This window comes from Arachis ipaensis, chromosome B05, assembly GCF_000816755.2.
Source record: "Arachis ipaensis cultivar K30076 chromosome B05, Araip1.1, whole genome shotgun sequence".
Taxonomy (NCBI): domain Eukaryota; kingdom Viridiplantae; phylum Streptophyta; class Magnoliopsida; order Fabales; family Fabaceae; genus Arachis; species Arachis ipaensis.
In genome coordinates, this window is record NC_029789.2 from 248,629 (window position 1) to 272,076 (window position 23,448).

General features: G+C 34.5%; 2 protein-coding genes and 1 non-coding gene across 4 annotated transcripts; 1 reads left to right on the plus strand and 2 right to left on the minus strand.

Annotated features, from left to right (window-relative positions):
* Nucleotides 1,155–1,236, minus strand: TRNAS-GCU. The gene has a single exon. It is a non-coding gene; the product is annotated as a tRNA-Ser (tRNA).
* LOC107642267 (ubiquitin carboxyl-terminal hydrolase 17) lies at nt 9,438–17,354 on the plus strand. Of its 2 annotated transcripts, XM_016345561.2 has the most exons (12): nt 9,438–10,231; nt 10,575–10,723; nt 10,802–11,544; nt 11,651–11,739; nt 13,996–14,081; nt 14,171–14,333; nt 14,457–14,571; nt 14,683–14,840; nt 15,466–15,550; nt 15,670–15,882; nt 16,473–16,534; nt 16,625–17,354. In XM_016345561.2, the coding sequence occupies exons 1-12, from the start codon at nt 9,921–9,923 to the stop codon at nt 17,253–17,255; spliced, it is 2,805 nt and encodes a 934-aa protein (XP_016201047.1). In that variant the 5' UTR covers nt 9,438–9,920; the 3' UTR covers nt 17,256–17,354. The 2 variants fall into 2 exon arrangements, with proteins under 2 accessions (XP_016201047.1, XP_020978363.1); XM_021122704.1 differs by lacking the exon at nt 9,438–10,231 and having other exon boundaries at nt 10,606–10,723; nt 10,791–11,544.
* Nucleotides 17,268–19,576, minus strand: LOC107639898 (transcription factor bHLH131). The gene is made up of 3 exons (XM_021122705.1): nt 19,005–19,576; nt 18,714–18,920; nt 17,268–18,369 (listed from the first exon to the last, which is right to left on the minus strand). Exons 1-3 carry the CDS (start codon nt 19,020–19,022, stop codon nt 17,920–17,922), a joined length of 675 nt encoding a protein of 224 aa, XP_020978364.1. The 5' UTR covers nt 19,023–19,576; the 3' UTR covers nt 17,268–17,919.

A 23,448-nucleotide genomic window follows, 5' to 3' on the forward strand; every position in this document is an offset into this window, starting at 1 on the left:
TTTATTTAAACTAAACCTCATTTGTTATAAAATTTGAGTTTTATTTACGAATTTGTAGTTGATTAATAGTTGTTAGTTTACTATATAAAAAATAAAATTCGAATCTCTAACTTTTACTTAAATATACAAGTGAGTTGATTATAAATGAGTTGACTACTTGATCAATTAAAATTGGATTGCTTATATATGATGACCAAATGCATTCAATTTTTGTAAGGTCAAAGTGGCAACCTTATCATCATTTGTTTTTTTTTTTTCATATGATATAATGAGCTCTGTTTATTGTTTGGTTTGACCTTCAGGTTAACGAAACCTACGGAATACTAAATTTCTTGAGAACCAAAATTTTTAAATCTTTCAACCGAGAATTACGAGTTTCTAATGTATTTATTGAATACAAAATTAACAATTATTTTCCCTTAGAAACGTTACTTAACCAAACTCATAATATCACAAGTACTTTAATTATTAATATAATTTTGCAGAAAGGAATACCAAAGGTATATATACATATATGATGATGAGATCTACTTCGAAAAAGTGTCTCTAAAATGTATAATAATTTATGTTTGTTATTCATAGCTGATTCCAAAAGAGAAAACAAAAATATGTTTTTGTTTATGACTTAATTTAGTAATAAAAATAAATTTAAAAAAAAAAAGAGAAAGAAAGAGAAGAAATAAAATTATCACTAATTTGTTAAAATAAAAATTCATTCAACTGCGTATTAGATGCGAGATTGACTATTAACTATTACTTCAACACTACTGTTTATTTTATCATTTTATTGTCGTCGTTAAATTGTTATTAATTAAGTTGAAATTAAATTTGCAACATCGTGTAATCTAACCACAAACACAAAAATCATAGTGGTTACTAAATAAATCTTTTAAAATATGATTAAAATGAACATAAAAAAATCTGAAACCAACCATTTGGAGCATTATTATGAGAAAAGTTGTATACTAAATAATAAAGCACGTTTTATTGAATGATTAAAGAGGTGGTACCTGGTGAAGGCATAAAGGAGTTGATTACAAAAGTTGGGAACTCAACCTCCCCCAGAAAGTAGTAACCAGGTCTCACTGCTAAGTTCAGTGGGCTCCACTTTGGAAGGTTCGTGTGTGCAACCATTTTAAGGAACATAAAAACACCGTCGCCTGAGAGATTCGAACTCTCGCGGGGAAACCCCATGTACTTAGCAGGCACACGCCTTAACCACTCGGCCAAAGCGACGTCTTTGATTGTTTCACTCTCTACTTTCCTTCACTATTAAATGATAACAAGTTAATTTTTTACATATTTTTGGTGTAGAGAAGTTTTGTATAATATTTATTCATGTATAAGTAACCAGATTAGCAAAAATGTTTGAATTGATCATCCATTTAACTTAAGAGTCTTGCAAACACAATAATCATACCAAAATATTATTTGTATATAAACACATATATTATTTAACTAATTTTATATGTGTATTTTATATTTCAATATATATTTTATACAAATCATTAATTTAGTAGCTGATTTTTTTATTATATATAATATAGTTGATAATATCCCAATTGAAGTTTGGACCTGATAATATCCCGATTGAGGTTTGGAAGGGTCTTAGAGGAAATGACATCAATTGGTTAACCAAGCTTTTTAATGAGATTTTAAGGTAAAAGAAGATGCCTGATGAGTGGAGAAAGAGCACCTTGATACCTATCTACAAGAATAAAGGGGATATACAAAATTGTGGAAACAATAGAGGAATCAAACTCATGAATCATACCATAAAGTTATGGGAAATGGTGATAGAAAGGAGGTTGAGAAAAGAGACACAAATAATAGAGGTTGACAAAATCAATTATTATTTATGCCAGGCAGATCCACCACCGAAACGATATACCTGTTAAGAAGGATGATGGAGATGTATCGTAGTAATAAAAGGGATCTACATATGGTGTTTATTGATTTGGAAAAGCGTACGATAGGGTGTTAAGGGAGGTCTTATGAAAGATTTTAGAAAAGAAGAGAGTAATGATTGCATATATTCGTGCAATTAAAGACATGTATAATGGGCCACAACTAGTGTGAAGATTCAATGTGGTGTGACAGAGGAATTTTTCATTGGTATAGGATTACACCAATGATCATCCTTAAGTGCATAGCTTATCACATTAGTCTTGGAAGTCCTCACAGAGCACATCCAAGAGCCTGTGCCATGGTACATGCTTTTTGTCGATGATATCGTCCTTATGGGAGGGTCAAGGGAAGACCTAAATAAGAAGTTGGACTTATGGAGAGAAGCTCTAGAAGTGCATGGTCTGGGCATAAGCCGTAGCAAGACGGAATATATGGAATATAAGTTCGGTCTGAGAAGGGAAAACCCTAATATAGAGGTGAAGATTGGAGAAAACACCCTACAAAAAGTTAAAAATTTTAAGTATCTTGGGTGCATCATACAGGATAATAGAGAGATTGAACATGATGTAAATCATAGGATCCAAACAGGTTGGTCAAAATGGCGGAGTGCATATGGTTTTATATGTGACAAAAAAGTATCTTTAAAACTTAAAGGTAAATTCTATCGCACTGCTATAAGACCTGCTATGCTTTATAGTACGGAGTGTTGGGCAGTCAAAGGGGAGCACAAACATAAGCTAAGTATGACAGAGATGGAGATGTTGAGATGGATGAGTGGTCATACTCGATTTGATAAAATAAGGAACGAAGATACAAGTGAGAGAGTTGGAGTAGCACCCATTGTGAAAAAGATGGTAGAATCGAGTCTCAGGTGATTTGGACATGTGAGAAGAAGACCGACAGAACACCCGGTCAGGAGGGTGGATGAGATGGAAGATGGACAAGGGGTGAAAGGCAGAGAAAGATCTAAGAAGACCATTCATGAGGTGGTCAAACGAGATCTACATATAAAGGATCTCTCTGTAAACATGATACATAACAGAGTTTAATGACGTCGTTTGATTCATGTAACTGACCTCTCCTAGTAGGACCAGACTTTGTTGTTGTTGTTGTATATAATATAGTTGATAATCATATTAGTTATTAGCAACTAAATGGCTGTGAAATTTTACATGTTATATATATATATATATTTTTTTTTTTAATTTTCATGAGACTCGAACCCGCAACCTCTTAATTGAGTATGGGGAGACTATGCCATTTGAGCTATTACTCATTGGCTATATATATATATATATATATTGAATGATATAAGATTCATAAAAATATACAGTGAAATGATTATAAAATGATGAACTTGAAAGTAGTCCGATCCATGCAAACAAATAACGATTTTCAGCTTCTCCTGTTATGGCATGCATAGGACTATTTGCAGAATGAAAATTCTGACACAAATAATTGTACCATGAGTACTCCAGTAATAGGGGGAGAGATTATTGCATAGCACACTTAATTAGTGTTTTATAAGAATTTGTATTTTTTATTTTTAATTTTAATATTAAAAAAGATATTTATTAAAAAGATATTATAAAGAATTAAGAATAAATAAATGATTACGAATGTTTGTAAAACACGTATTATGCTTTAATTAATTAGGAGTATATATGACAATTTTTCCCGATCGATTGGGTTCATTCTAAAGGTGGATTCCGTGAATAACTGAGAACGAGAGTACAGTTCATGAGCTCATTATTAGAGATAGAGCAACCTGGTTGAGTTTGAGACGATTGTCCAAAATTCTACCCTCTGATGTATGGAGGAAATCTTCTGTTGTCTTATGTTTTTGTTGTCACATTGAAAAAAAAAATTGTTGATTTTCGCATCTAGTATCTAAAAGAAAATCTACTTGTCCGAGTTAATACCTAAAATCAACGTGATATATGAGTTTTGGCGTGAAGTCCCAACTCTTTTGAGTGAAAGTTTTGACTCATTTGCCGAATAGTAAAGTTGTTCGATATTCTTGTTTATATGATGTTGGGTAATACCTGCAGAGGACTCTAATATTTAAATTAATAAGAGTTTAAGTAGATTTAAGTGAATTGGACTTGAAAAATATAATTTGATGAAGTGAAGTATTTATAAAAGCAGATAATAATTTAGCCATTACTCCAATGTCTTTCTATTTGTGGTAATGGAAATTTTCTTTCTTAATATTTGAAAAATTATTCCATGTTGTAGTGGGGACTGAACTATGAATAGCATATAAGGTAATGCTTAACAAAGTCTTACTTATCATACAAGTCGGATAGAGTGCAAGTCACAAAACGCATGTTCTGAGTAGATCGGGGAGATTGATAAAAGTTATCGACCAATAAAGTGTTAGTATAAATTTTTTATTAATATTGATAAAAATATTGATTTCCTAATATTTTTCTTTTTTTAATAAGAATAATTATAATTTAATGTAAAAATTTAATATAGCAAATAAAAATACCTTTCAAAAATCCTTAATTGAGTGTGTAAGTAAATTATGTCCGACAAAATGGTCAAAATAAAGAATTTTAATATATTTGTTTAGAAATTTTAAACTATGCAATTCAGTTTAATCATATAATTTATTGTTTTATTTCAAACAGTTAAATTAAAGGCATAATAACATAAATGATTTTTTTTTTCAACTCCTAACAACTAAGGTATATAGAGTGATTTGCCTAAGAAGAACATGCAAATATGTTGTTGGAAGTTTCCTGATTTAATTCTAGTCAATTATTGACATGAACATATATATAGGTCCTTCATACCCCCTAATTTATTTGTACAATTTGGGCCACTAACCATCCATCAGCTTTAATTTAAGAAAGGGGCACATACAGATTGTTAATTGCGTTAGTGCGAATGTGCAATGAATTGGGTTATTGATTTATTGGCCACAATTTGCTTGTCTATTCTTAATAAATTGGAAGGTAACAAGATAAAGTCATATACAGGTATGATATGGACTATGATGGATGATCCCTAATATTATAGAGATGGAAGTTACTTGGTGGCAGATACGATGGGGGTAATATAAGGCCAAATGGTTGGGGCAATGAGTTGACAAACGGACTCTGATCTACTTGATTGACTTGCTTAATATTTGTGACTGATCTGATATATAATCAATGCATATAATTTTACAAGTTTTATAATACATTAATAAAAAATTAGTTTGAATTGATTAGGTTATTAACTTACTCATTCACTTAAACAAGTATTGGAGTGCTGGACGATAACTTTATCGATGAGGTACTTGGGTATTAATCTTGGAGCAAACCCAAGACTGGTAAAAACATGTAAGCCGGTAATAAACAAGATGAAAGAAAAATTTAGTCTGTGGAAAGCAAAAGTCCCCAGTAAAGCAGAAAAGTTGGTCCTCATAAAGTCAGTCATTAATAGTCTACCAATTTTTTATCTCAGCATCTATAAAATGCCAGCTAAGGTGGCAAAAAAATTAATCTCACTACAGCGGAGGTTCTTTTGGGGGAAAGAGGATGGAAAATCTGGATTGGTTCTTGTAAAGTGAGAAATGATACAGGCACCGAAGAAACTAGGAGGTCTAGGTGTGGGAGATGCGTTGATCAGGAACACTGCCTTATTGTTCAAGTGGTGGTGGAGATTTTCTAAGGAAGACTGTCTACTATGGAAGAAGATAGTGTGCTCGTGCAATAATCTGAATCTTAACAAGTTATTGTCTACTCAAGTATTACCAACAAAAGGGGGCCCGTGGAAAGATATATGTAACTTGCAAATAAAAGAACAAACTGTCAGACAAAAGATGATTGATGGACTTGCTATGGAAGTTGGTGATGGTAGATCAACCAGATTTTGGGAGGATATATAGTTACAGTCGGGGAAGTTGAAAGACTCATTTCCGAGGCTTTTCTTGATTTCAAATAACAAAGGATCCGTAATTGGGGACTGTGGGTTTTGGGATGGGATAAAGTGGGTGTGGAACTTTCAATGGAGGAGGGAACTCCGCCAATGGGAGATAGACAATCTGAATCAAATGCTCGATATCTTGCATGCTGTGAGATTGATAGCACATGTACAAGATAGAGTGGTGTGGAAGTTTGACAAGAAATGTGTTTATACTACTAACTCATTTGTGCAGGTTTTGCAGGAACAGACGATGACAGATGATATCCTTAGCTACAAGTTCACAAATGGAATTTGGAAAGGACTGGTGCCACCTAGAGTTGAGCTGTTTATTTGTTTGTGCTAGTAGGTCGAGTTAATACAAAGAAGCAGTTGAGTAGGTTCGGCATCATTCCCCAGAACGATAATGCTTGTGTGATGTGTAACAAGGAAGTTGAATCTGTACAACACTTGTTTGTTACGTGTGAGTTTGCGTGGCAGGTCTGGTGTACGTGGTTCGCTCATGTGGGTCGGGCATGGTGTATTCCGGGGTCCATAAGAGAACTCTTTGAGAGCTGGAAGACGATTCCTATGAAGAAATACGAGCGTAAAACATGATTAGTGGGCTTCTTCTCAGTTATATGGAACATCTGGCTGTGTAGAAATGAACTCATTTTTCAGAATAAGACAACGGTCATGGTGGATTGCATTGCTAGATTACTCTGTAGTTCGAGAAAATGGTGTAAAACTAACTTATGTTGTTGATGGTTATGTCGGAGATGACATAGGAGTTGCTTTGTTTATTTGTTTCTTACTGTTGTATGCTCCACTGAGTGTGTTGAGCTTGTTTGTCTTTCAAAAAAAAAAAAAAATAATAACAGAATCTTCAAAAGATTCGATGGAGATGTGCTCTATGCCTCTGTACCAATGTGTTTGTAAAAGAAAATTGTAACTACTCACAAACATTATTATTTGGAATAAATCACTACATTATCCTAGTAGCACACCAAAATTGTTTTCAAATGGAAGAAATCCAAATATTAGGGATAAAGTGAGATAAAATATAATAACATGTTATTTGGGCTCAGGGCTTAACAAAGTTCTTTTTTTAAAGGTTTATGATATTATCATTGAACAAAAGAACTTAACAAACTTGTATAACTCACAAGAACAGCTTGAATATCACATGTCTACCAAAAACAACTTGAATATCACATGTCTACCAAAAACAACTTGAATATCACAAAGAAATCACCCAAACAAACAACCTACAAAAAATATTAACAACAAAAATGTTCATTAGCACAAACCCAAAAGTCCAAAAAAGATTTTCTGTTTACTAGGTCTAATTAGCTTTAGCTCACATGACATATCTCCCATTCCTCACCTCAAAGGTCGCAAATTTAAACCCTATCGGTTGCAATCAAGGAGAAAATGTGATAAATGTACGAGAAATGTATAGATATATTTTATATCTAGAATTGAGAGTTCTCAAATCCATTAGAATACCTAAAATTAAGGTTGTCTAATCCACTGAAATAAAAAAAAATAACATCATGACTAATTATCCTACAAGAATACAAAAGACGAATTCAACTGTAGCATTTTGACACACTACTGGACATGTCTGTTGTCTGACATAAGCAACAAAAGCTAGCAGCCACGTGTCATTCACTCAGTTCACCATGAAGTGTACTCATATGTAGTGATCTTTTAGCACCGGATATCTTATTTTTTTATCAATCGCAAAAAATACAACAAATATACAAAAGAGATATACATAAATGGTGCATGCATGATACTGATACAGCATCCTTCAAAATGTAACTTTTAAGTCGTGCCCGAAGCAATATATGGCCCAAAACACAGTGTCTTAACTTTGAACGTATTGCAGATATTAAGAAGGCTTGGCCCAAATACTGCAACTGTAATCTAAAGGCTCACAACAAAGCACGGGCTATGGCACTCACCTACTCCTTGGGTTCAATTAAATGGCCTCCAAAATCAAATTTATATTTTCACCCTCTGAAACTTCCATGAATAACTGAATATGCAAAATAATGTTCAAGCTAGTAACAAAAATCATTGTTATGAAATTACATTACGGTAGATTTTATGATGTCTTTTATTGTTGTGTCTAAATTGTCTAATTTATTTTTATAAATGAAAAATAAAATATATAAAGTAAAAATAAAATATTTAAAATTTATTAAATATTATTTTTTTGTTTTTTTTAGTAAGTTAGACACCATAGCATTCATCTTACATTAAACTATGTACTATCAAATTAGTTAAACACTCATGTATAATTCTGGTTGAAAATAATTTACAATCATTATATAACAATTTAGTCAAATATATCAAATTATCTAACGATTTTTCGTTAATAACTTTAAATAAAAATAACTACATATAAATTTCTAAAATAAATGAGTTACTTTTAAATATTGAATAAATTTTCATATAAATCTATTTCTATTTTCTATTACAAAAAATAAAAAAATAGTAACGGACTAATATTTTTATTTACATTTACGTTAATGTTAACTAATTTTCTATTTGTTCACTAAAATTATTAATTTCCCAATATTTTTTCCAAAAGTAAAGAGTAAAGACAAGAGAAGAGTATATAACCATGCGAGCAGGAATCTAATCTAATCTGCAAAATTCAGAGAGGTGGCAACGAATCTACACGTGTTCAGCACTTCTCTTTTTATCACCATGCCAACTATTTATTTCATTGGATGAAAAAAATATACATGTTAATTATTAGTTTATCACATTCATTCAGATAAAGCTGTTTACTATTGATATTATTTTGTACAGTAAGAGGTAAAATAGGCAAAGAAACATAGCGATGGATTTGAATAAAAAAGGGAAGGGGTAATTGTACAAAACTGTACGTTTCCCCAATGGTACTATTGATTGAAACGTTACGTACTTTATGATAACATATTTCTCCTTTTCAATTATTAACAAGTAGCAACCACCTAAACAAAACCAAAGAAATTGGTTCAATGATTCTTACTCATTCGAGAAAGAGCCAGTTGTTGTAACACACTCATTAGCATTAAGAAACACCATATGCCAATTGCCAAAGCTAACATTATTATCTAATTCCGAGCGTGCTGTTATTGCAAATTAAAATAAGCAGTGATGTGAGATTCCACCATACCATTCCTATCACAACGTACAATAAGGTTCCACCTTCTTTAGCTATCATCCAATTCCCCCTTCAACTCAACAATTATTATGTTAACTTCCATTCAGATGCGTAAACGACTACAACTCACACAGTAATAGTAACATGATAAACATCATCATTTATATGCATTCAAAATTTTCACATTCAAAACAATAATTACATATCATCAATTAAAATCGGTTTTACAAATTTCCCCTTTTAAGAAAAATAAAAAAACTCATTCAACACATTAAAATGAGTTATTACAATAGAGAACTAAAATAGACACTAAAATACTCAACAACATATTCTAGCTATTACCAGTATAAACTATTCTTATACAGGCTGTAAAAATTAAATTTGGCATTTAAGTATTTTTCCTTTTGAAAAAAAAAATTTAGAATATTTACCATCAAATATAATAATTAATAATTTCTAAATAATATTGGAAAAAATCATTTTTTAACAAAGTAATAAGATGGTATAGTAGAGAGAGAAGGGGAAGGATGGAAAGAAGTAGAAAAAGGTGAAGAAACGGCAAGTACCGGAAGAGAGGACAAACGACAAACGAGATCGCGTTCTCCTACATTCTCCGATTCCACATCCGCATTGCACTCTCAAAAAAAAGAAAGAAAGGAGAATCGATTTCAGAGCCCTGCAAAAACAACAAAAAAAGGGGGGCACAAAACCCACACACACACGACACAGACACCGCACAATCCGAGATGCTCATTCTCTCTCCAGCTCACCAACTCAACTTTACCATTTTGCCCTTCCCGGTACCTCCTCTTTTCCGCCGCCGACACTTGCCGCGTTACTGATCCCTTCCACGCCCTGGCAACCCATCTATGCGAAACAAAACCGTCGCAATCGTTTGGATGCTGTGTTCCGGGATTGTCCTTGGTGCAGGATAAGAAGAAATACAGAGAGAGAGATGGTGGTGGCGGGAATCCTAGGGTTTCAGGGAGTCGTGTATGCGGTATTGCTGTTAGGTTTTGTTTTGATTAGGCAGGCATGGAGGAATGCGGAGGCGAAGAAGGAGGAGATCGCGAGGTTGGTGGAGGATGCAGCAATTGCTGACATGGTCGCTGCTTCAACTGATTATTACTCCTCCTCCTCCTCCACCACCACTGCCACGTCGATTCCGGTTCCGGTGTCGGTGCCCAACTCGAGGTGGCACCAGTGTGTGGTGTGTTACACTCCCACTACCATGCGCTGCGCTCAGTGCAAGTCTGTTAGATACTGGTTCGTTTTTTTCGTTTTTCTTCTTAGCTTGCACACTTAGAAAGTGTCATTTTTTGTGGGGAGAACATTGTTCTTGTCCAATCTTTGCTGAAACTTGTAGCTTGTGATTTTGACAATGGTTTGTGGACATAGTTCATTCCTTTTCTCAGTGACACGTCATAAACACGCGAAACTATTTTTTTTTTCTTTTTAAATAAATTAAGCTACTCTTTGTTTATAAATATCATGAAGAAGAAAAATTCAATCAATTTTAGTTCTTCAAACCACTTGTTGGTACGTTACCAAGCTTGTTAATTGTTTTCCATTTGTCATTTGTGGTTTTGACACGCATGCTTTCTTGTAGCTCGGGTAAGTGTCAAATTATTCACTGGAGGCACGGTCACAAGGATGAATGCTGTCCTCCGGTTGCCACCGTGCAGCTGAATGAGGAACCTGTTTCTCACAGGGCAGCAGTATCAGATTCAGAATCGGAAACACATTCCGGTATTCATGGTAATGATTTAATTGGAAGGTGCGACATGTTATTTTGTGCATCATGTATGGTATATGATCTAGTTAGATTCTTTGCAGAAATGAAAGGAACACATGCTGGTATAGCATCTGCCCGTCACTCATATTCCGGTGCTAATCCTTCTGTTTCTGCAAGGGAGTCTTTTGATGGTGCTTCTCGCATCAGATTGGCAAAACCTGTTGGCAACAGTACCACCGAGGATACATGTGTTTCTTCTTCTCATATCAATGAGAGTGTGTCAACCCCTACATTGCCGGTAGAGTCTAAAAATTCTGTAAATACAGAAGTTAAGGATTCTGGTTCAAGTAAAAGAAGCAAGACAAATTCTAGTAATAGTGCTGGTGAGAATGTCTCTAAGTCAAAGCCCTCCAAAACTAGGTCTGATGTATACCGTGATGTGGTGTCAAATTCTAGTGGCCATGAACACCGGAGAAGAGTTGCTACAATTGAAAAATCAGTAGCAGATACTAAGTGCAGAAACGTGTCTTCCTTGAATAGTTGTAGTACAGATTTTGTAGCTGATCATGATTTGGTAGAAGAATCACATTTGTCCAAGCACAAAGAAGCACGAAAATCATCATCTAGTTCTGCTGATCTACTATCCTCAACTACCAAGGGTGATTTGGCATCACATTCCAAGTCTTCCAAAAGTGATAATTATCACACACTGCCTGCCAAAAGTGCTATACCTAATCTTCCACTAAATGTTCGTAATGGTTTAAAAACATCAATGCAGAAGGTTGTCCAGCAGTTTAGAGGCTCAAAAGAGTCAAGATCTGATCTCGTATCTGTTGAAAATGAGGTTGGGAATATGTGTTGGCTCAGTTCTTCAGAACGTAACTATTACTAAGGTTTTTATCATTACTAACTTTGTCTGTGTTTATGTTCAAATTGTATGTTTTTGGCAGGTGGCCTTTCCTTATGAATTATTTTCGGAACTTTACTGCTATGACAAGGTGAAACTATTCCCCTTTGGCCTCACAAACTGCGGTAACAGGTATTGTAGAGATCTTCTCCTTTACATTGATTAGTATGTTATGTTATATGCTAAGAAAATATTGTGGTGACTGGTTGGATAAAGGGAGGGAGAAAAGTCTGATATTTTTGTAATTTTGGTTGACATTTGTTAATGCATAAGAAATGAGAGAAAGAGCTCATGTATTATATAAATTTCATCTAAAAAGGGTGTATGTATACATATAGCTATCAACTACTATCATAAATAAAAAGCTACTAACTCATGCTGACTTTCAGCACTCCCCTGCAAGCTTGAGTATATCGGTCATATGTACCAAGCTTGTTACATAAATAACTTATTCTGGGGCCTCTTGAAGCCTTAGTTAAGATTTTTGCCAATTGGTCATTTGAACTGAGGAAGCAAGTGGTGATACCTTCAATAGGTCCTTTTGTCTCTAGTAAAATGACATAAATCTCAATGTGTTTAGTCTTCTCTGAAAAACTGGATTAGAGGCAATATGCAAAGCTGCTTGATTGTCACATACAAGAGTCATAGACTCTATTTTCCCAAATTGGAGTTCTTCAAGAAGTTGCTTCAACCACATTAGTTAAGTTAATCCCACAGCACGATATTCTGCTTCAGCTCTTAGATTGTGTAACCACTTCTTGCTTTTCTTACTTTTTCAAGAAATAAGATTGCCACATATAAACACAGTAGTAGGAGGTGGAATTGTATCTATTGGACACCCTGCCCAATCGACATCACAAATCTTTGTATGACCCTTATCCTTGTAAAGAAGCCCTTCGCTTGGTGCTCATTTGACATATTTTAGGGTGTGAAGCATGGCATTCCAATGACTTTGACATGGAGAGCACCATGAATCTATCCTAAATTTGCAAACATAGGACCATCAATCTGTCAAGGGGCAACAACACGCATGAGGTTTTGACAATTCCCATAAAATCATTATGTATCATTAATGTAAAGTGCCTTTGCCTGTGTCCAAATAGCTTCACAAGTGCATGTGCAGGAAAAATCTGTTTAATTGAAGAATGGATTGTGTTCTTGATAAGGCTACAAAGTTGGGAATCAATCTTAATCCACTTCTGACAGTCATTGACAGTAATTTCTTCAGCCTTTTTGGTGAGATGTTTTGCATAATCCTAGCTAGTTAGCCACACACTTGATATCAGAGGTCCAAGAATCATAATTATTTCCATCAAGTTTGTCAATGGTAATAGGTACACTAACATAACTAGTGAAAGTAGGGTTTTCATTCTTGGAACCACTAGCACCGGCATCAATAGCAGAAGTAGCAGTAGCCATCGAGACCAGAAAGAAAACAAAGAAATAGTAAGCAATAGAAAGGAAGAACACGTCCTGGTGCGAAAACAGGAAATGATACAGCTACAGATGAAAAATGGTTGAATGAGAAAAACACAATCAATTCTGGAAAGAGGATTACTAGGCGAGCACGGCATTGCAATTGACGGCGGATGCACCTTTAGGTGCTGGAGGAAGTCACTGAGAGAATTTGTACGTCAAAGAAAAGAGGCATGTGGTGATGTGGCTTGTTAGAGGTGCTTCTGTTGACAGGGTTGGACGCTGCAGAATAAGGCAAAGATAACCATGTGATTGTTGGTCGGATTGCTCGATGGCACACAGTGGCGGCGCTAGAACTGTTCTAACGGTGATTGACAGCAGCCAGAATGTCTTGGGCTGCCAAAGAGAAGAACACGTCAGGAAATGTTCTAATGGCTGGAAGGACACATGGTTCTGGAAAAAAAATTTTCCCAAGAGGATATTGGATTCTCTTGGTGCACAATGAGTTTTCTCTTTAGGATCTAGATACCACATTAATGCATAATGAAAGAGCTCATGTTATATGATTTCATCTAAAAGGGTGTATATATACATATAGCTATCAACTACTATCATAAATACAAAGCTACTATTATACTAACACCAACTACATGCTGACTTTCAACAAGATCTTATGTTTCTAGATTTTCTTCTTTTCCCCCTAAATGTCCTCATGGAGCATGGGTAGAGAAGCAAATTGGAGTATGATACTTGTGCTAAAAGAAAATTACAATTTGAGTAGGTCTTTTTGAGAGAATATGATCAAAGTGTTAGCTGGCTAAACATTTTTACTAGGATTCAGTGCTGGTTTTAATTGTGTTTTGGTAGTTAAAGGGGTATAAATCCACTACTTGTTTGTGTTGGAAATTTTTTCTCTCTTTGTTTAGAAGTGTTTGCCTTGTTGCTAATGCATTTTGAATAAATCTCCTGCAGCTGTTATGCTAATGCAGTGCTCCAATGCCTGGCATATACTCGACCTCTAACTTCTTATCTTTTTCAAGGCTTCCATACAAAAAAATGCAAGTTCCTCTCAATAATAACTTTATTATTCAACTTGTTCAATTATTATGAGCTTTTAGTTTATTGAATTGTTACACTATTTCACTAGGTCAGAAGAAGGGATGGTGTTTTATCTGCGAGTTTGAGTATTTGATTCAGAAGGCAAAGGAAGGGAACTCTCCACTTTCTCCAATAGGGATATTATCTAAAATACACAAGATTGGTAGCCATTTTGGACATGGAAGGGAGGAAGATGCCCATGAATTTTTGAGGTGAGCCAAATGATTGCTGAAACTGATTCTTAGCCGATGCTTTCTCAGATTCTCATACTAAAAAAAGTAGTTGTCACTTTTGTATATCAAGTTGATAAACACGATAAAATTCTCAACTGATAGGTGTGCAGTTGATACAATGCAAGCAATTTGCCTTAAGGAAGCTGGCATTTCAAGTCCTTTGGCAGAAGAAACAACTCTTATTGGGTATACTTTTGGAGGTTATCTACGATCTAAGGTTGTTTTCAATTTGACAGTTTAGTTTAGTTTATGTTTTCCACCTTTGTTGAGGGAGATTATTTAACCTATGTAATATTTTGTAATATAATCTTTTGGCTTTCACTTGCAGATAAAGTGCTTAAGGTGCCTGGGGAAATCTGAGAGGTATGAGAGAATGATGGATCTGACTGTTGAGATCGATGGAGATATTGGAACTTTGGAGGATGCTCTACGACAATTTACAGCACCTGAAATTTTGGATAAAGACAATAAGTATAATTGCAGCAGGTATGTTAATTTATTCCCAACCATTACATCTATTTAGGCTTTTATTATGCTTCAGTTGTTGTAATGTTTCAAAACCTTTCTTGCCCCTTACTAGTATAATTCATTTTATATAAAGCTGCATGAGGGTTCATAAGTAATAAATGAATGGTGCGTGGTGACATAAACCTGGTGAAAGGTTATACTTTCAGGCTTTATTGGCAGTAAACCAAATTGAACATGAATATTTTACAATGAGAATCATCTATGGCGTCATACTTATTGTGACTTAAATGAATAGTCTTTTGATGTTCTCTTAATCCATAGATTCTCAGATATAATGTTACTACAACGAGGAAAAATGAGAAGTTTGCACAAAACACTTCTAGGTAAAGAATGTGATGGGTGTATGGGACTTCATGAATGGGCTGAACTATTCTGTTTGACAAATTTATTTGATGATCTTAGGAACTTTGTTGGATTTTCTTCAAAATTGATCATGCTTTGCAAGTGTAATTTAATTGAACAAGTTATTTAATGACAATCATAATTCTGCCCATAAATATGATGACAAATTTATTAAAGACTCTGCTTTAGGCTCCATTCACACTATGTAAATCTAAGGTTTTTATTTTTGCCCATTTTCCAGATGTAAATCCTATGAGAAAGCCAAGAAGAAGTTGACAGTATTGGAGGCACCAAATATTCTTACAATTGTATTAAAACGATTTCAGGTACATCTCCAATATTAAATTTTGAAGTTTTACATGTTTTCTCTGTATTCTTTTCTGCTATCGTAATTTGATTTTCATATTATATATTCTCATGGATATTACACTTGCTGGTTTGGCAGTCTGGAAATTTTGAGAAGTTAAATAAGTCAGTTCAGTTCCCTGAAGTCTTGAATATGACACCATATATGAGTGGAACGAAAGATAAATCTCCATTGTACAGCCTTTATGCAGTGGTTGTCCATTTGGATACCATGAATACTGCTTTTTCGGGCCACTATATTTGCTATGTGAAGAATATTCAAGGAGAATGGTTCAGGACTAATGACAGTAAGGTGCAATATTTTTTTATGGACATACCTTTCTTGTGCTTGAATGCCTCCTTTTACATTATTGAATTGGTTAGATTATATAAATGGCATCATTTGATTTTTTGGTTTTCATACTGTCTTTCTAGTGACATCATGCCCTTTTCTTATGCACAATGATACAATATTAGAATGATAGGTAGATAGATAGGAGGTTGGTCCTTACTCCTCATTTTTTAGTATGTTATGGAAAGATAACGTATTTTGGTATGAAGTATTTAACATATTTGGTATATACTGTGTCATGAGTGAAAAGGAGTTAATTCCTAGATGCTACCCGATAAAGCTTGTTTTTGAAGCATTAATATAATGCATCATAGAATATTATTAGAATACAGTTGTAAAGCTACTTGTGCCTTTTGTTCTTCAAATTCAGATGTAAAGAAGTACCAAAATCATTTCAGGAAATTTCCATGATCCATTGAAACAATATTTCCCGTAATTGTAGGTTATAGCATTAATTCATATTCCATTGATGGTATCGAATATGTGCATACTTCATGTGAGAGCTGTGTTTCTGCATGTAAACTGAGGATAGCTTGTGTGCTTCTATGTAGGTAGAACCTGTTGAACTGTCAAGAGTCCTAGCAGAAAGGGCATACATGCTTCTTTATGCAAGGTAATACACCTGTGGAGTTCCATGTATTATTTCTTTGTTGGATATGTTCCGTAATAACATTGTTTTATGATTTTTTTTAAAAATCTTTAGGCACTCTCCAAAACCTCGAGGTTTGGTTAGTAGCACTACAATCTCTCCAAAGTTCAAGAGGAGGAACTTGGAAGCCATTCCTTCTACTTCTAAGACGAGATCAAGTACCACGGCTCCAAGTGCCGACTCGAGCTCCCTACAACAAAAGCATGGCAAGCACCCTTCTTGGAGCGTTCTTGATGATTCCTTAAGCAATGACTTTGCATATCCAGAAGAATGGAGATTCCACTATGGGATGGATTCTTCAAGTGAAAGTTCTTCTCTCTTCAGCTCTTCTGATGCAAGTTCTTGTAGTACTTCAAGTATTAAGGACTCAGCCAGTTCTGCTGACTTCTCAGATTACATATTTGGTGATGTGGGATCCAATTGGTATAACAACCAGGGACTTTCATCTAACTCCTATGATAACTTATCTACAGAATTCTTAGTAGATAGTGATGCTAATAGGAGGCACCGGCAAGACCCAGAGTTAGAGAATAAAGCAGTTTTGTATGCTAACAAAAACAGAAATCATAGTGGCAGTAGGGTTTTTGACCTTAAAAGATTTGTCACTATTAACCATCGAGACAAAAGTTCTAGTACACATGTGAAAAGAACTAGTAGAGATGCATCAGCTCAAACGTTTTATTGAGTTTGAGTTGATATAGAAGCAATTATCTTGTATTTTTGGTATAGAGAAAAAAAATCATTATTTCGCCAATAGTTGTAGAATGAAGATGCTAATCTCTAATTGCTTGTCAAATGATTTATAAAAATTAAGAAAAAACTATATACCGATTTTACAAAACAAACAATCAAGAAAATGCTGTTATATTGTTGCTTACACTGACTTTATTTATTATTTTAAATTTTATTTTATGTGAAGGCTATCTAAGATGCTTATTCAATACAATTAACGAAGATTGAAAGAGTAGGTGATTAATAGTTGCACTCTCTTTTTTTTATTATTAACAATTTTGCATACTCAGTCTATATAGACTAGTTCATATTACAAATTAAGAAAGTAACATGGTTAGAACTTGCATATGTAACAACATCATGACAAACCTACCTAATCTTAGCAATGGGCCTAGAGTCAATTATTCTCTAAACCTAGAAAACTTATTAGCCCTTGTCAACTATAATCCCTATATATAGACATTTACTCTTGCCATTTTATAATGTAAATCACTTTAACTTTGTTTTGGTACAAAGTGAAAGTGATTTATTTATCTTTAGAATGGAGAGAGTAAATAAATAATCTATCATCATTAGAAGTCCAAGTCAAGGTTATATAACACAGTAACACACAACAATTATTGAGTAAAACGCCTCTTTTTAGGGACTGGCCTTTGCATGAGAGTACTGAGTGTCCTCTTGAGAATCTCTTCACCTTTACGATCACCATTGGAATCTTTGACCCACAACACAACCCTAGTTCTTCCTCCAACATTCACCATCTCAGCCTTTACAACCTTGGCTTCCACTGACCCCATTGCCTTTGCTATTGTTGACATCAATCCTGGCTTATCCTCACAACTCAATGTAGCCTTCATTAGACCCTCTTCATGTTTTAGACTCCACTTGTCTTCCCAACTAGGAAACACATCATCATTTCTTGGGCTACAAGCTTCTTGCATTTTCTTCTGGTTAGTAACCTTATTCATTTCCTTCTTTGAGCTACTAGAAGCTTCCTGTGGAATACTATTTTTTCTCAAATTTTTAACTATTTCAATAGTAGTTGTCAATAATGATGCCTTGTCCGTCTGTTAGTTGATAACACAAAATCTATAGTTAGCAAGCTTATCACAAAATTATGTAGCTGAAAAAATTATTTATGAGAAAGGCAAAAATTCACTCGATGTACCCAAAAGAATTATTTGTTTAAAAAAAAAGTCCAAAAAAATAAATAATTTTGTCAGTAATATATTTTTTTGTAGACAACTTAAGAGTTTGATTTTTCTTTTATTATTAATAATTTTGTCATCAACATCTTTTGTAAATAATTTTGATAATAGAAACGTGAGACAGAAAAAGTAAAATTATTTATAATCTCTTATGTTAAGAGTAAACAAAAAGTGCCTTGCATAATATATAAAGTACTACACACTTTTGTTTTATTTTGGAAGAGGTTTTTGAGGGCCTCATATTGAGTGTTGATTCTCATCCTGCGTCTCTTTTCTGCTTGACTGTGTTTTACAGCTGCTTGTTTTTTGTCCGCTGCCTTTGATCTTGGCTTTGTGAATATGTAATCATATGGTGTTATTGAAGAACTCCTTAGAATTTGAGCTCCAGAGTAATAGTGATTTCGAACTCGCTGCATGCCCATGTTCTTCTAAATATTTTACCAAAATAGAACAAAGAAAATAACACTTCGAATTTGATAATAAACAAACCTCACCTGTGTTAACGGTACCATAATTCTGACTTAATTCTGAAAGGTGTAAGATACAATTGCCACAAATCAATGAAGGTTGGAGGTTTCTACCCTTGTTGCAACAGGAGGAGTTGATTGCAAATGCAAGCTATATATAGAAATAAATTATGCAAGGAAAACTTCCATCTAATTATAGCGAATCCGAGATTAATTATAACATCAACATTTTAAAGAAGCAGATTCCGAACTTTACTCCAAAATCCTGGTCATAAATTACTTGATTTGCACCCGCCTTCATCCTATACATTTTAATTTACCTGCCTTTTTTTTAAATTTTTTTCAAAAAAAAAAAATGTGTGTTTATTAGTCCAAGTGAAATAAGGCAATAATAGTTTGGATTTAACTTCTATTGTGGCTTAGTGTTGTTGGCACTATAGGGTGCTTGATGTCACAGCATGCATGAAAATTGAAAAACATTGTGAGATACAACAGAAAAATTTTAGAACAGTATACTGCTATAAACTCTGGATTATAAAGCACATATGGAAAAATTTGAGGTATCGGTGTTAGGTCGGACACGAGATGATACTGGCACTCTGGCAGAGATGGAGGCGGGTGCTTGTGCTGCCTCCTCATTCATGCGTTTTTTTTTTTAATCAAAGTTGAATTAATTACCAAATAACTCCACTAATTCTCGAATCTTCCTTTATTGATTGAGATATAATTAAATTCATTTAATTAATGCCAATTAATACAATATATTTCAAAAGATGCCGATAGATTTATTAGAATAGAATAGAATACGAATCTACCAAAATAAACTAAAATAAGGAGAATAACAATGCAGTGTAATTCCCTTTTCATTTATATTCTGTCACACAAAGCTATTTCTTCCCTGTGCTCCATCATTTACATAATCAAAAGGCTTACTAGCAGAGATCTGACACTTATGTTTAGCTTTATCAGTTTTGAGTAAGCACAATAGAGGACTTGACTAAATTAGTATCCTAAAAAATTGACTTAGGTAAAAGGAAATTTCAGTAGACACAACAGACTCAACAAAATTCTGAATCACAAATAACAAATGTTCTTAAGGCCATACTGCACCATCAAAATAAATACTAGGGGAAAGAATACAGCAGGATGATATTTTCAGGCAAACAAAGAACTACAAATCAATAATACTTGGAAGAAAATCTCGGAAAAAAATACACATATCCCAAGAGCATATAACGTAAAGTGACTAAAATGAAAGATCAACGAGACCTAAAAAATATATAAATTCTGAATCAAACATAAAAGATGGTGAAAAGAATGTGGATTCCGTTGAACTAAATCTACACACATTTGGCTTAACAAATTTGTTTGACTAACCTAGAAGAAAGGAACTCACTGTAAATACAGTTTATGAGGTGAGTTCAATTCAGTGATACTACTCATATACATGTCCTTGCTATTCCTAGAACATATATAGTAAGCAACAATGCTCCCAGAAACATGAAGGAGAGAGAACCAACCGAATCTTGTAGAAGCTCTCAGTTTCAATTCATAAGAGACCTCCTTTGCAACCAAGCCAGAAGAGAGAAAAAATCAAGTACCCCTACTTTCAAAAAATCAGGTAGTCTTGCACAATGCACATACAGAAAAACCAATTCATTCAAAGAACATACTGACCATAATCAGCAAGGCGACTAATGCTTTAGATTTTTGTATTTTTTTTTTCATTTCAATTTCAGAAAGGGGCATTACAAAAATGGTAACATATACACGAATGCAATGCCTCCTAGTCAAAAACTATACTAAGTTCCTCTTTTCAGATTTTTTCTTTTGGGAACCTACGAGAAGCTGTGCACAAAACTAACAATAAAAGAACACTATATGCTGCCGCCTACACAGTGCTCCTACAACTGCATAAATAAACAAGGCAAAGGTGCCAAATTACCTCTCTTCCTTGCATAATCAGTCGCCAAAGCGAACGCCAACAAAGATATCACCATCATCCCCTTGTGTAAACTCCAATTCACCACTGTCGTCACCTGCATCCATATTCAAACCTAAATCATTATCAGCATCAAGAAACACTCCTTGCTGCTTCCTCATCATCCTGTTCCCAACCATCTTCTTTGCTACAGTCTTCACTCTCATACTCCCCTTCCCATTGTTGTTATTCCCAGTATTATTATAGCTATTCCAACGCAAATCCACCCTTCCATTGTTGACATTCCCCTGAAGATCCATCCCATCATTCCCCACATCATTACCCTTTCCAAAAACATTATCTTCATCATCATCAGAGATATACACAAAATTTTCTTCATTCAAGTTCTTATTTTCCGGCTTCTCCAAAACCTCGTAGTATCTCAATGGCACACTCGCGTTGCACTTATAATACTCCCTCCTCTCCCCCTGAACCACCACCGTCTCCTCCCTTACCGGAGGCTTCACCGGCACGCCCTGAAACACTTTCTGGCAACCGTCACACCTCAAAGCACAATCCTCGTACGCCTTCTCGTACAAGTACATTTTCCAGCAGTACGGGCACACCGTCCAGAAAGTGCCCCACATGAGCGGCGGCTGCTGCTGTGGCTGGGGCTGCTGTGTTGGCGGTTGCTGCGGCTGAGGTTGCTGCTGCGGCAACAGTTCACTCGCGATTTCGAGGTCGTAAATTTGGCGCCTTTGGGGGTCAGCGAGAATGTGCCAAGCCTCGGCGAGGCACGTGAGGGCTTCATCTGAGAGAGGGAAGGTGTTGGTGTTGGTGTCTAAGAGGAGTGCAAGCTTCTTGAACTGCTGCCGAGGGAGGGAGAGATCGCAGGCGAAGTCGGAGGAGCTGAGCTGGAGGAGGGAGTACCAGTCCCGGCTGTGAGCGGCGGAGAGGACGTCGGAGATGGCGATGATTTGGTGGGCGACAGTGTGGTGGGAGGGTGGGAGGCGGAGGGCGAAGTCGCGGGCGGTGGAGAAGCGGCGGTGGGAGAGCATGGCGGTGCATGCAGCGATTAGGGTTTCAGCATTGGAGTCCCCCGGAGGAGGAGGAGGAGGAGGGGGAGGGAATGCGTTCATGTTTGGGAATTTGTGAGTGTTTGCAGAAATTTGGGGATTTAGGGTCCGAAGAAGAGATTTGGTGGGAGAAGGGTGTTTTGGTAATTTGATGTGGCGTGTTTGCTTTGTAGGAAAGTGAAAATGTGCCTTGGTTTATATAGGTGCGTTGTTGTGTACTGTTATGGTAATAAACGATGTCAACGCTGGTTGACTCTACAGGGCCTATCAGTCATCAGTGATTCAGTGTATATACCCCTTGGACTTTGTATTCTATCCTTGACTGCCTCCCCAATTTGAGGATCTAAATAAATACACCTTTTTAGAAATTAAATTCATGAGGGAAAAAAACTAAATTACATCTAAGGCCGTGTTTGTTTTTTTGAGAATTGGACAAGATATTGAGAATAGGACATAAAAAATAGAAATATAAAATTTTATGTTTTTATATTCTATTTGGTGATAAATTAGAATAAATTATAAAGATTTAATTTAGTTCATTTTTTTCATCCAAAAAATTTGAGAAAAAAAATATAATAATAAAAAATATAATTATAAAAAATTAACAAGAATAATAAAAAAAAATAAAAAATAAGTTATGTCCATTGTTAGTGTTTCTATATCCTTTCTGTTAAGATGGACACAAAATACACTAATTCAGTATTTTTAGACACAATATCTTTGTTTATGTCTCATCTATCAAACACGATTTTATATTTCTGTGTCCCTGTCTTAATGTCCCATCTCTATAAACAAATACAACCTAAATGGTTTAGCAATTATTAGAATTAATAACATTTTTTTCTCTATTTATTATATTGAAGTAATTGAACAGTTATGCATACCAATTACCAACTGTTTCTTTTTCTTGCAATCTATTGACCGATAATATAGAAATTTTAAATATTGTTATGGCATAGAAATTAGTTTCTTAATTTTATTTGTTCTTACCTTATCACTTATTTTCCCGGATTAGTGTACTAATGTTTGCTACTACGCGGCAAATACAAGTATCGAGGGTCTCAAACCTACGTTTTAAAGTGGTTAATTTTGAAGTAATATTAGATTAAAGTAAGTTAAAAATAATCTCTATATAAAAAATATAAAACAAAGACTAACTTTTTAAATTTTTTAAGCATTCGATCTAGTGAAAATACTAAAAAAAATTTATTTATCCTCTCAACCAATATCCTTAGAACAATCTTTAGTCAAATTTTCAAACTAAAGATAAAATATACTTGTTCTTTTTAATATTTATGATTTTGTTTAATTTTGTTTAATTTTGTTAACATTTTTTATTCATTTAATTTTATTTTTAATATTTTTAATGTGTCAAAATTATTTCTGAATATTTTTTATTGTCTTTAACATGTTAGATGAAATTAACATCTAAAAATAATGGGCACAAATAAAAAACATTAAAGACAACATTAAA

Excerpts from the sequence above, each read along its gene's own strand:
- LOC107639898 (XM_021122705.1), bottom strand. Across the intron at positions 18,370-18,713 it reads TCTTCCAAAATAAAACAAAA|ACGGACAAGGCATCATTATT; the intron begins GTGTGTAGTACT and ends ATCAACTAACAG.
- LOC107642267 (XM_016345561.2), top strand. The coding sequence starts at position 9,921 with ATGGTGGTGGCGGGAATCCTAGGGTTTCAGGGAGTCGTGTATGCGGTA. Across the intron at positions 14,334-14,456 it reads GATGCCCATGAATTTTTGAG|GTGTGCAGTTGATACAATGC; the intron begins GTGAGCCAAATG and ends CTCAACTGATAG. Across the intron at positions 15,883-16,472 it reads TCAGGACTAATGACAGTAAG|GTAGAACCTGTTGAACTGTC; the intron begins GTGCAATATTTT and ends GCTTCTATGTAG.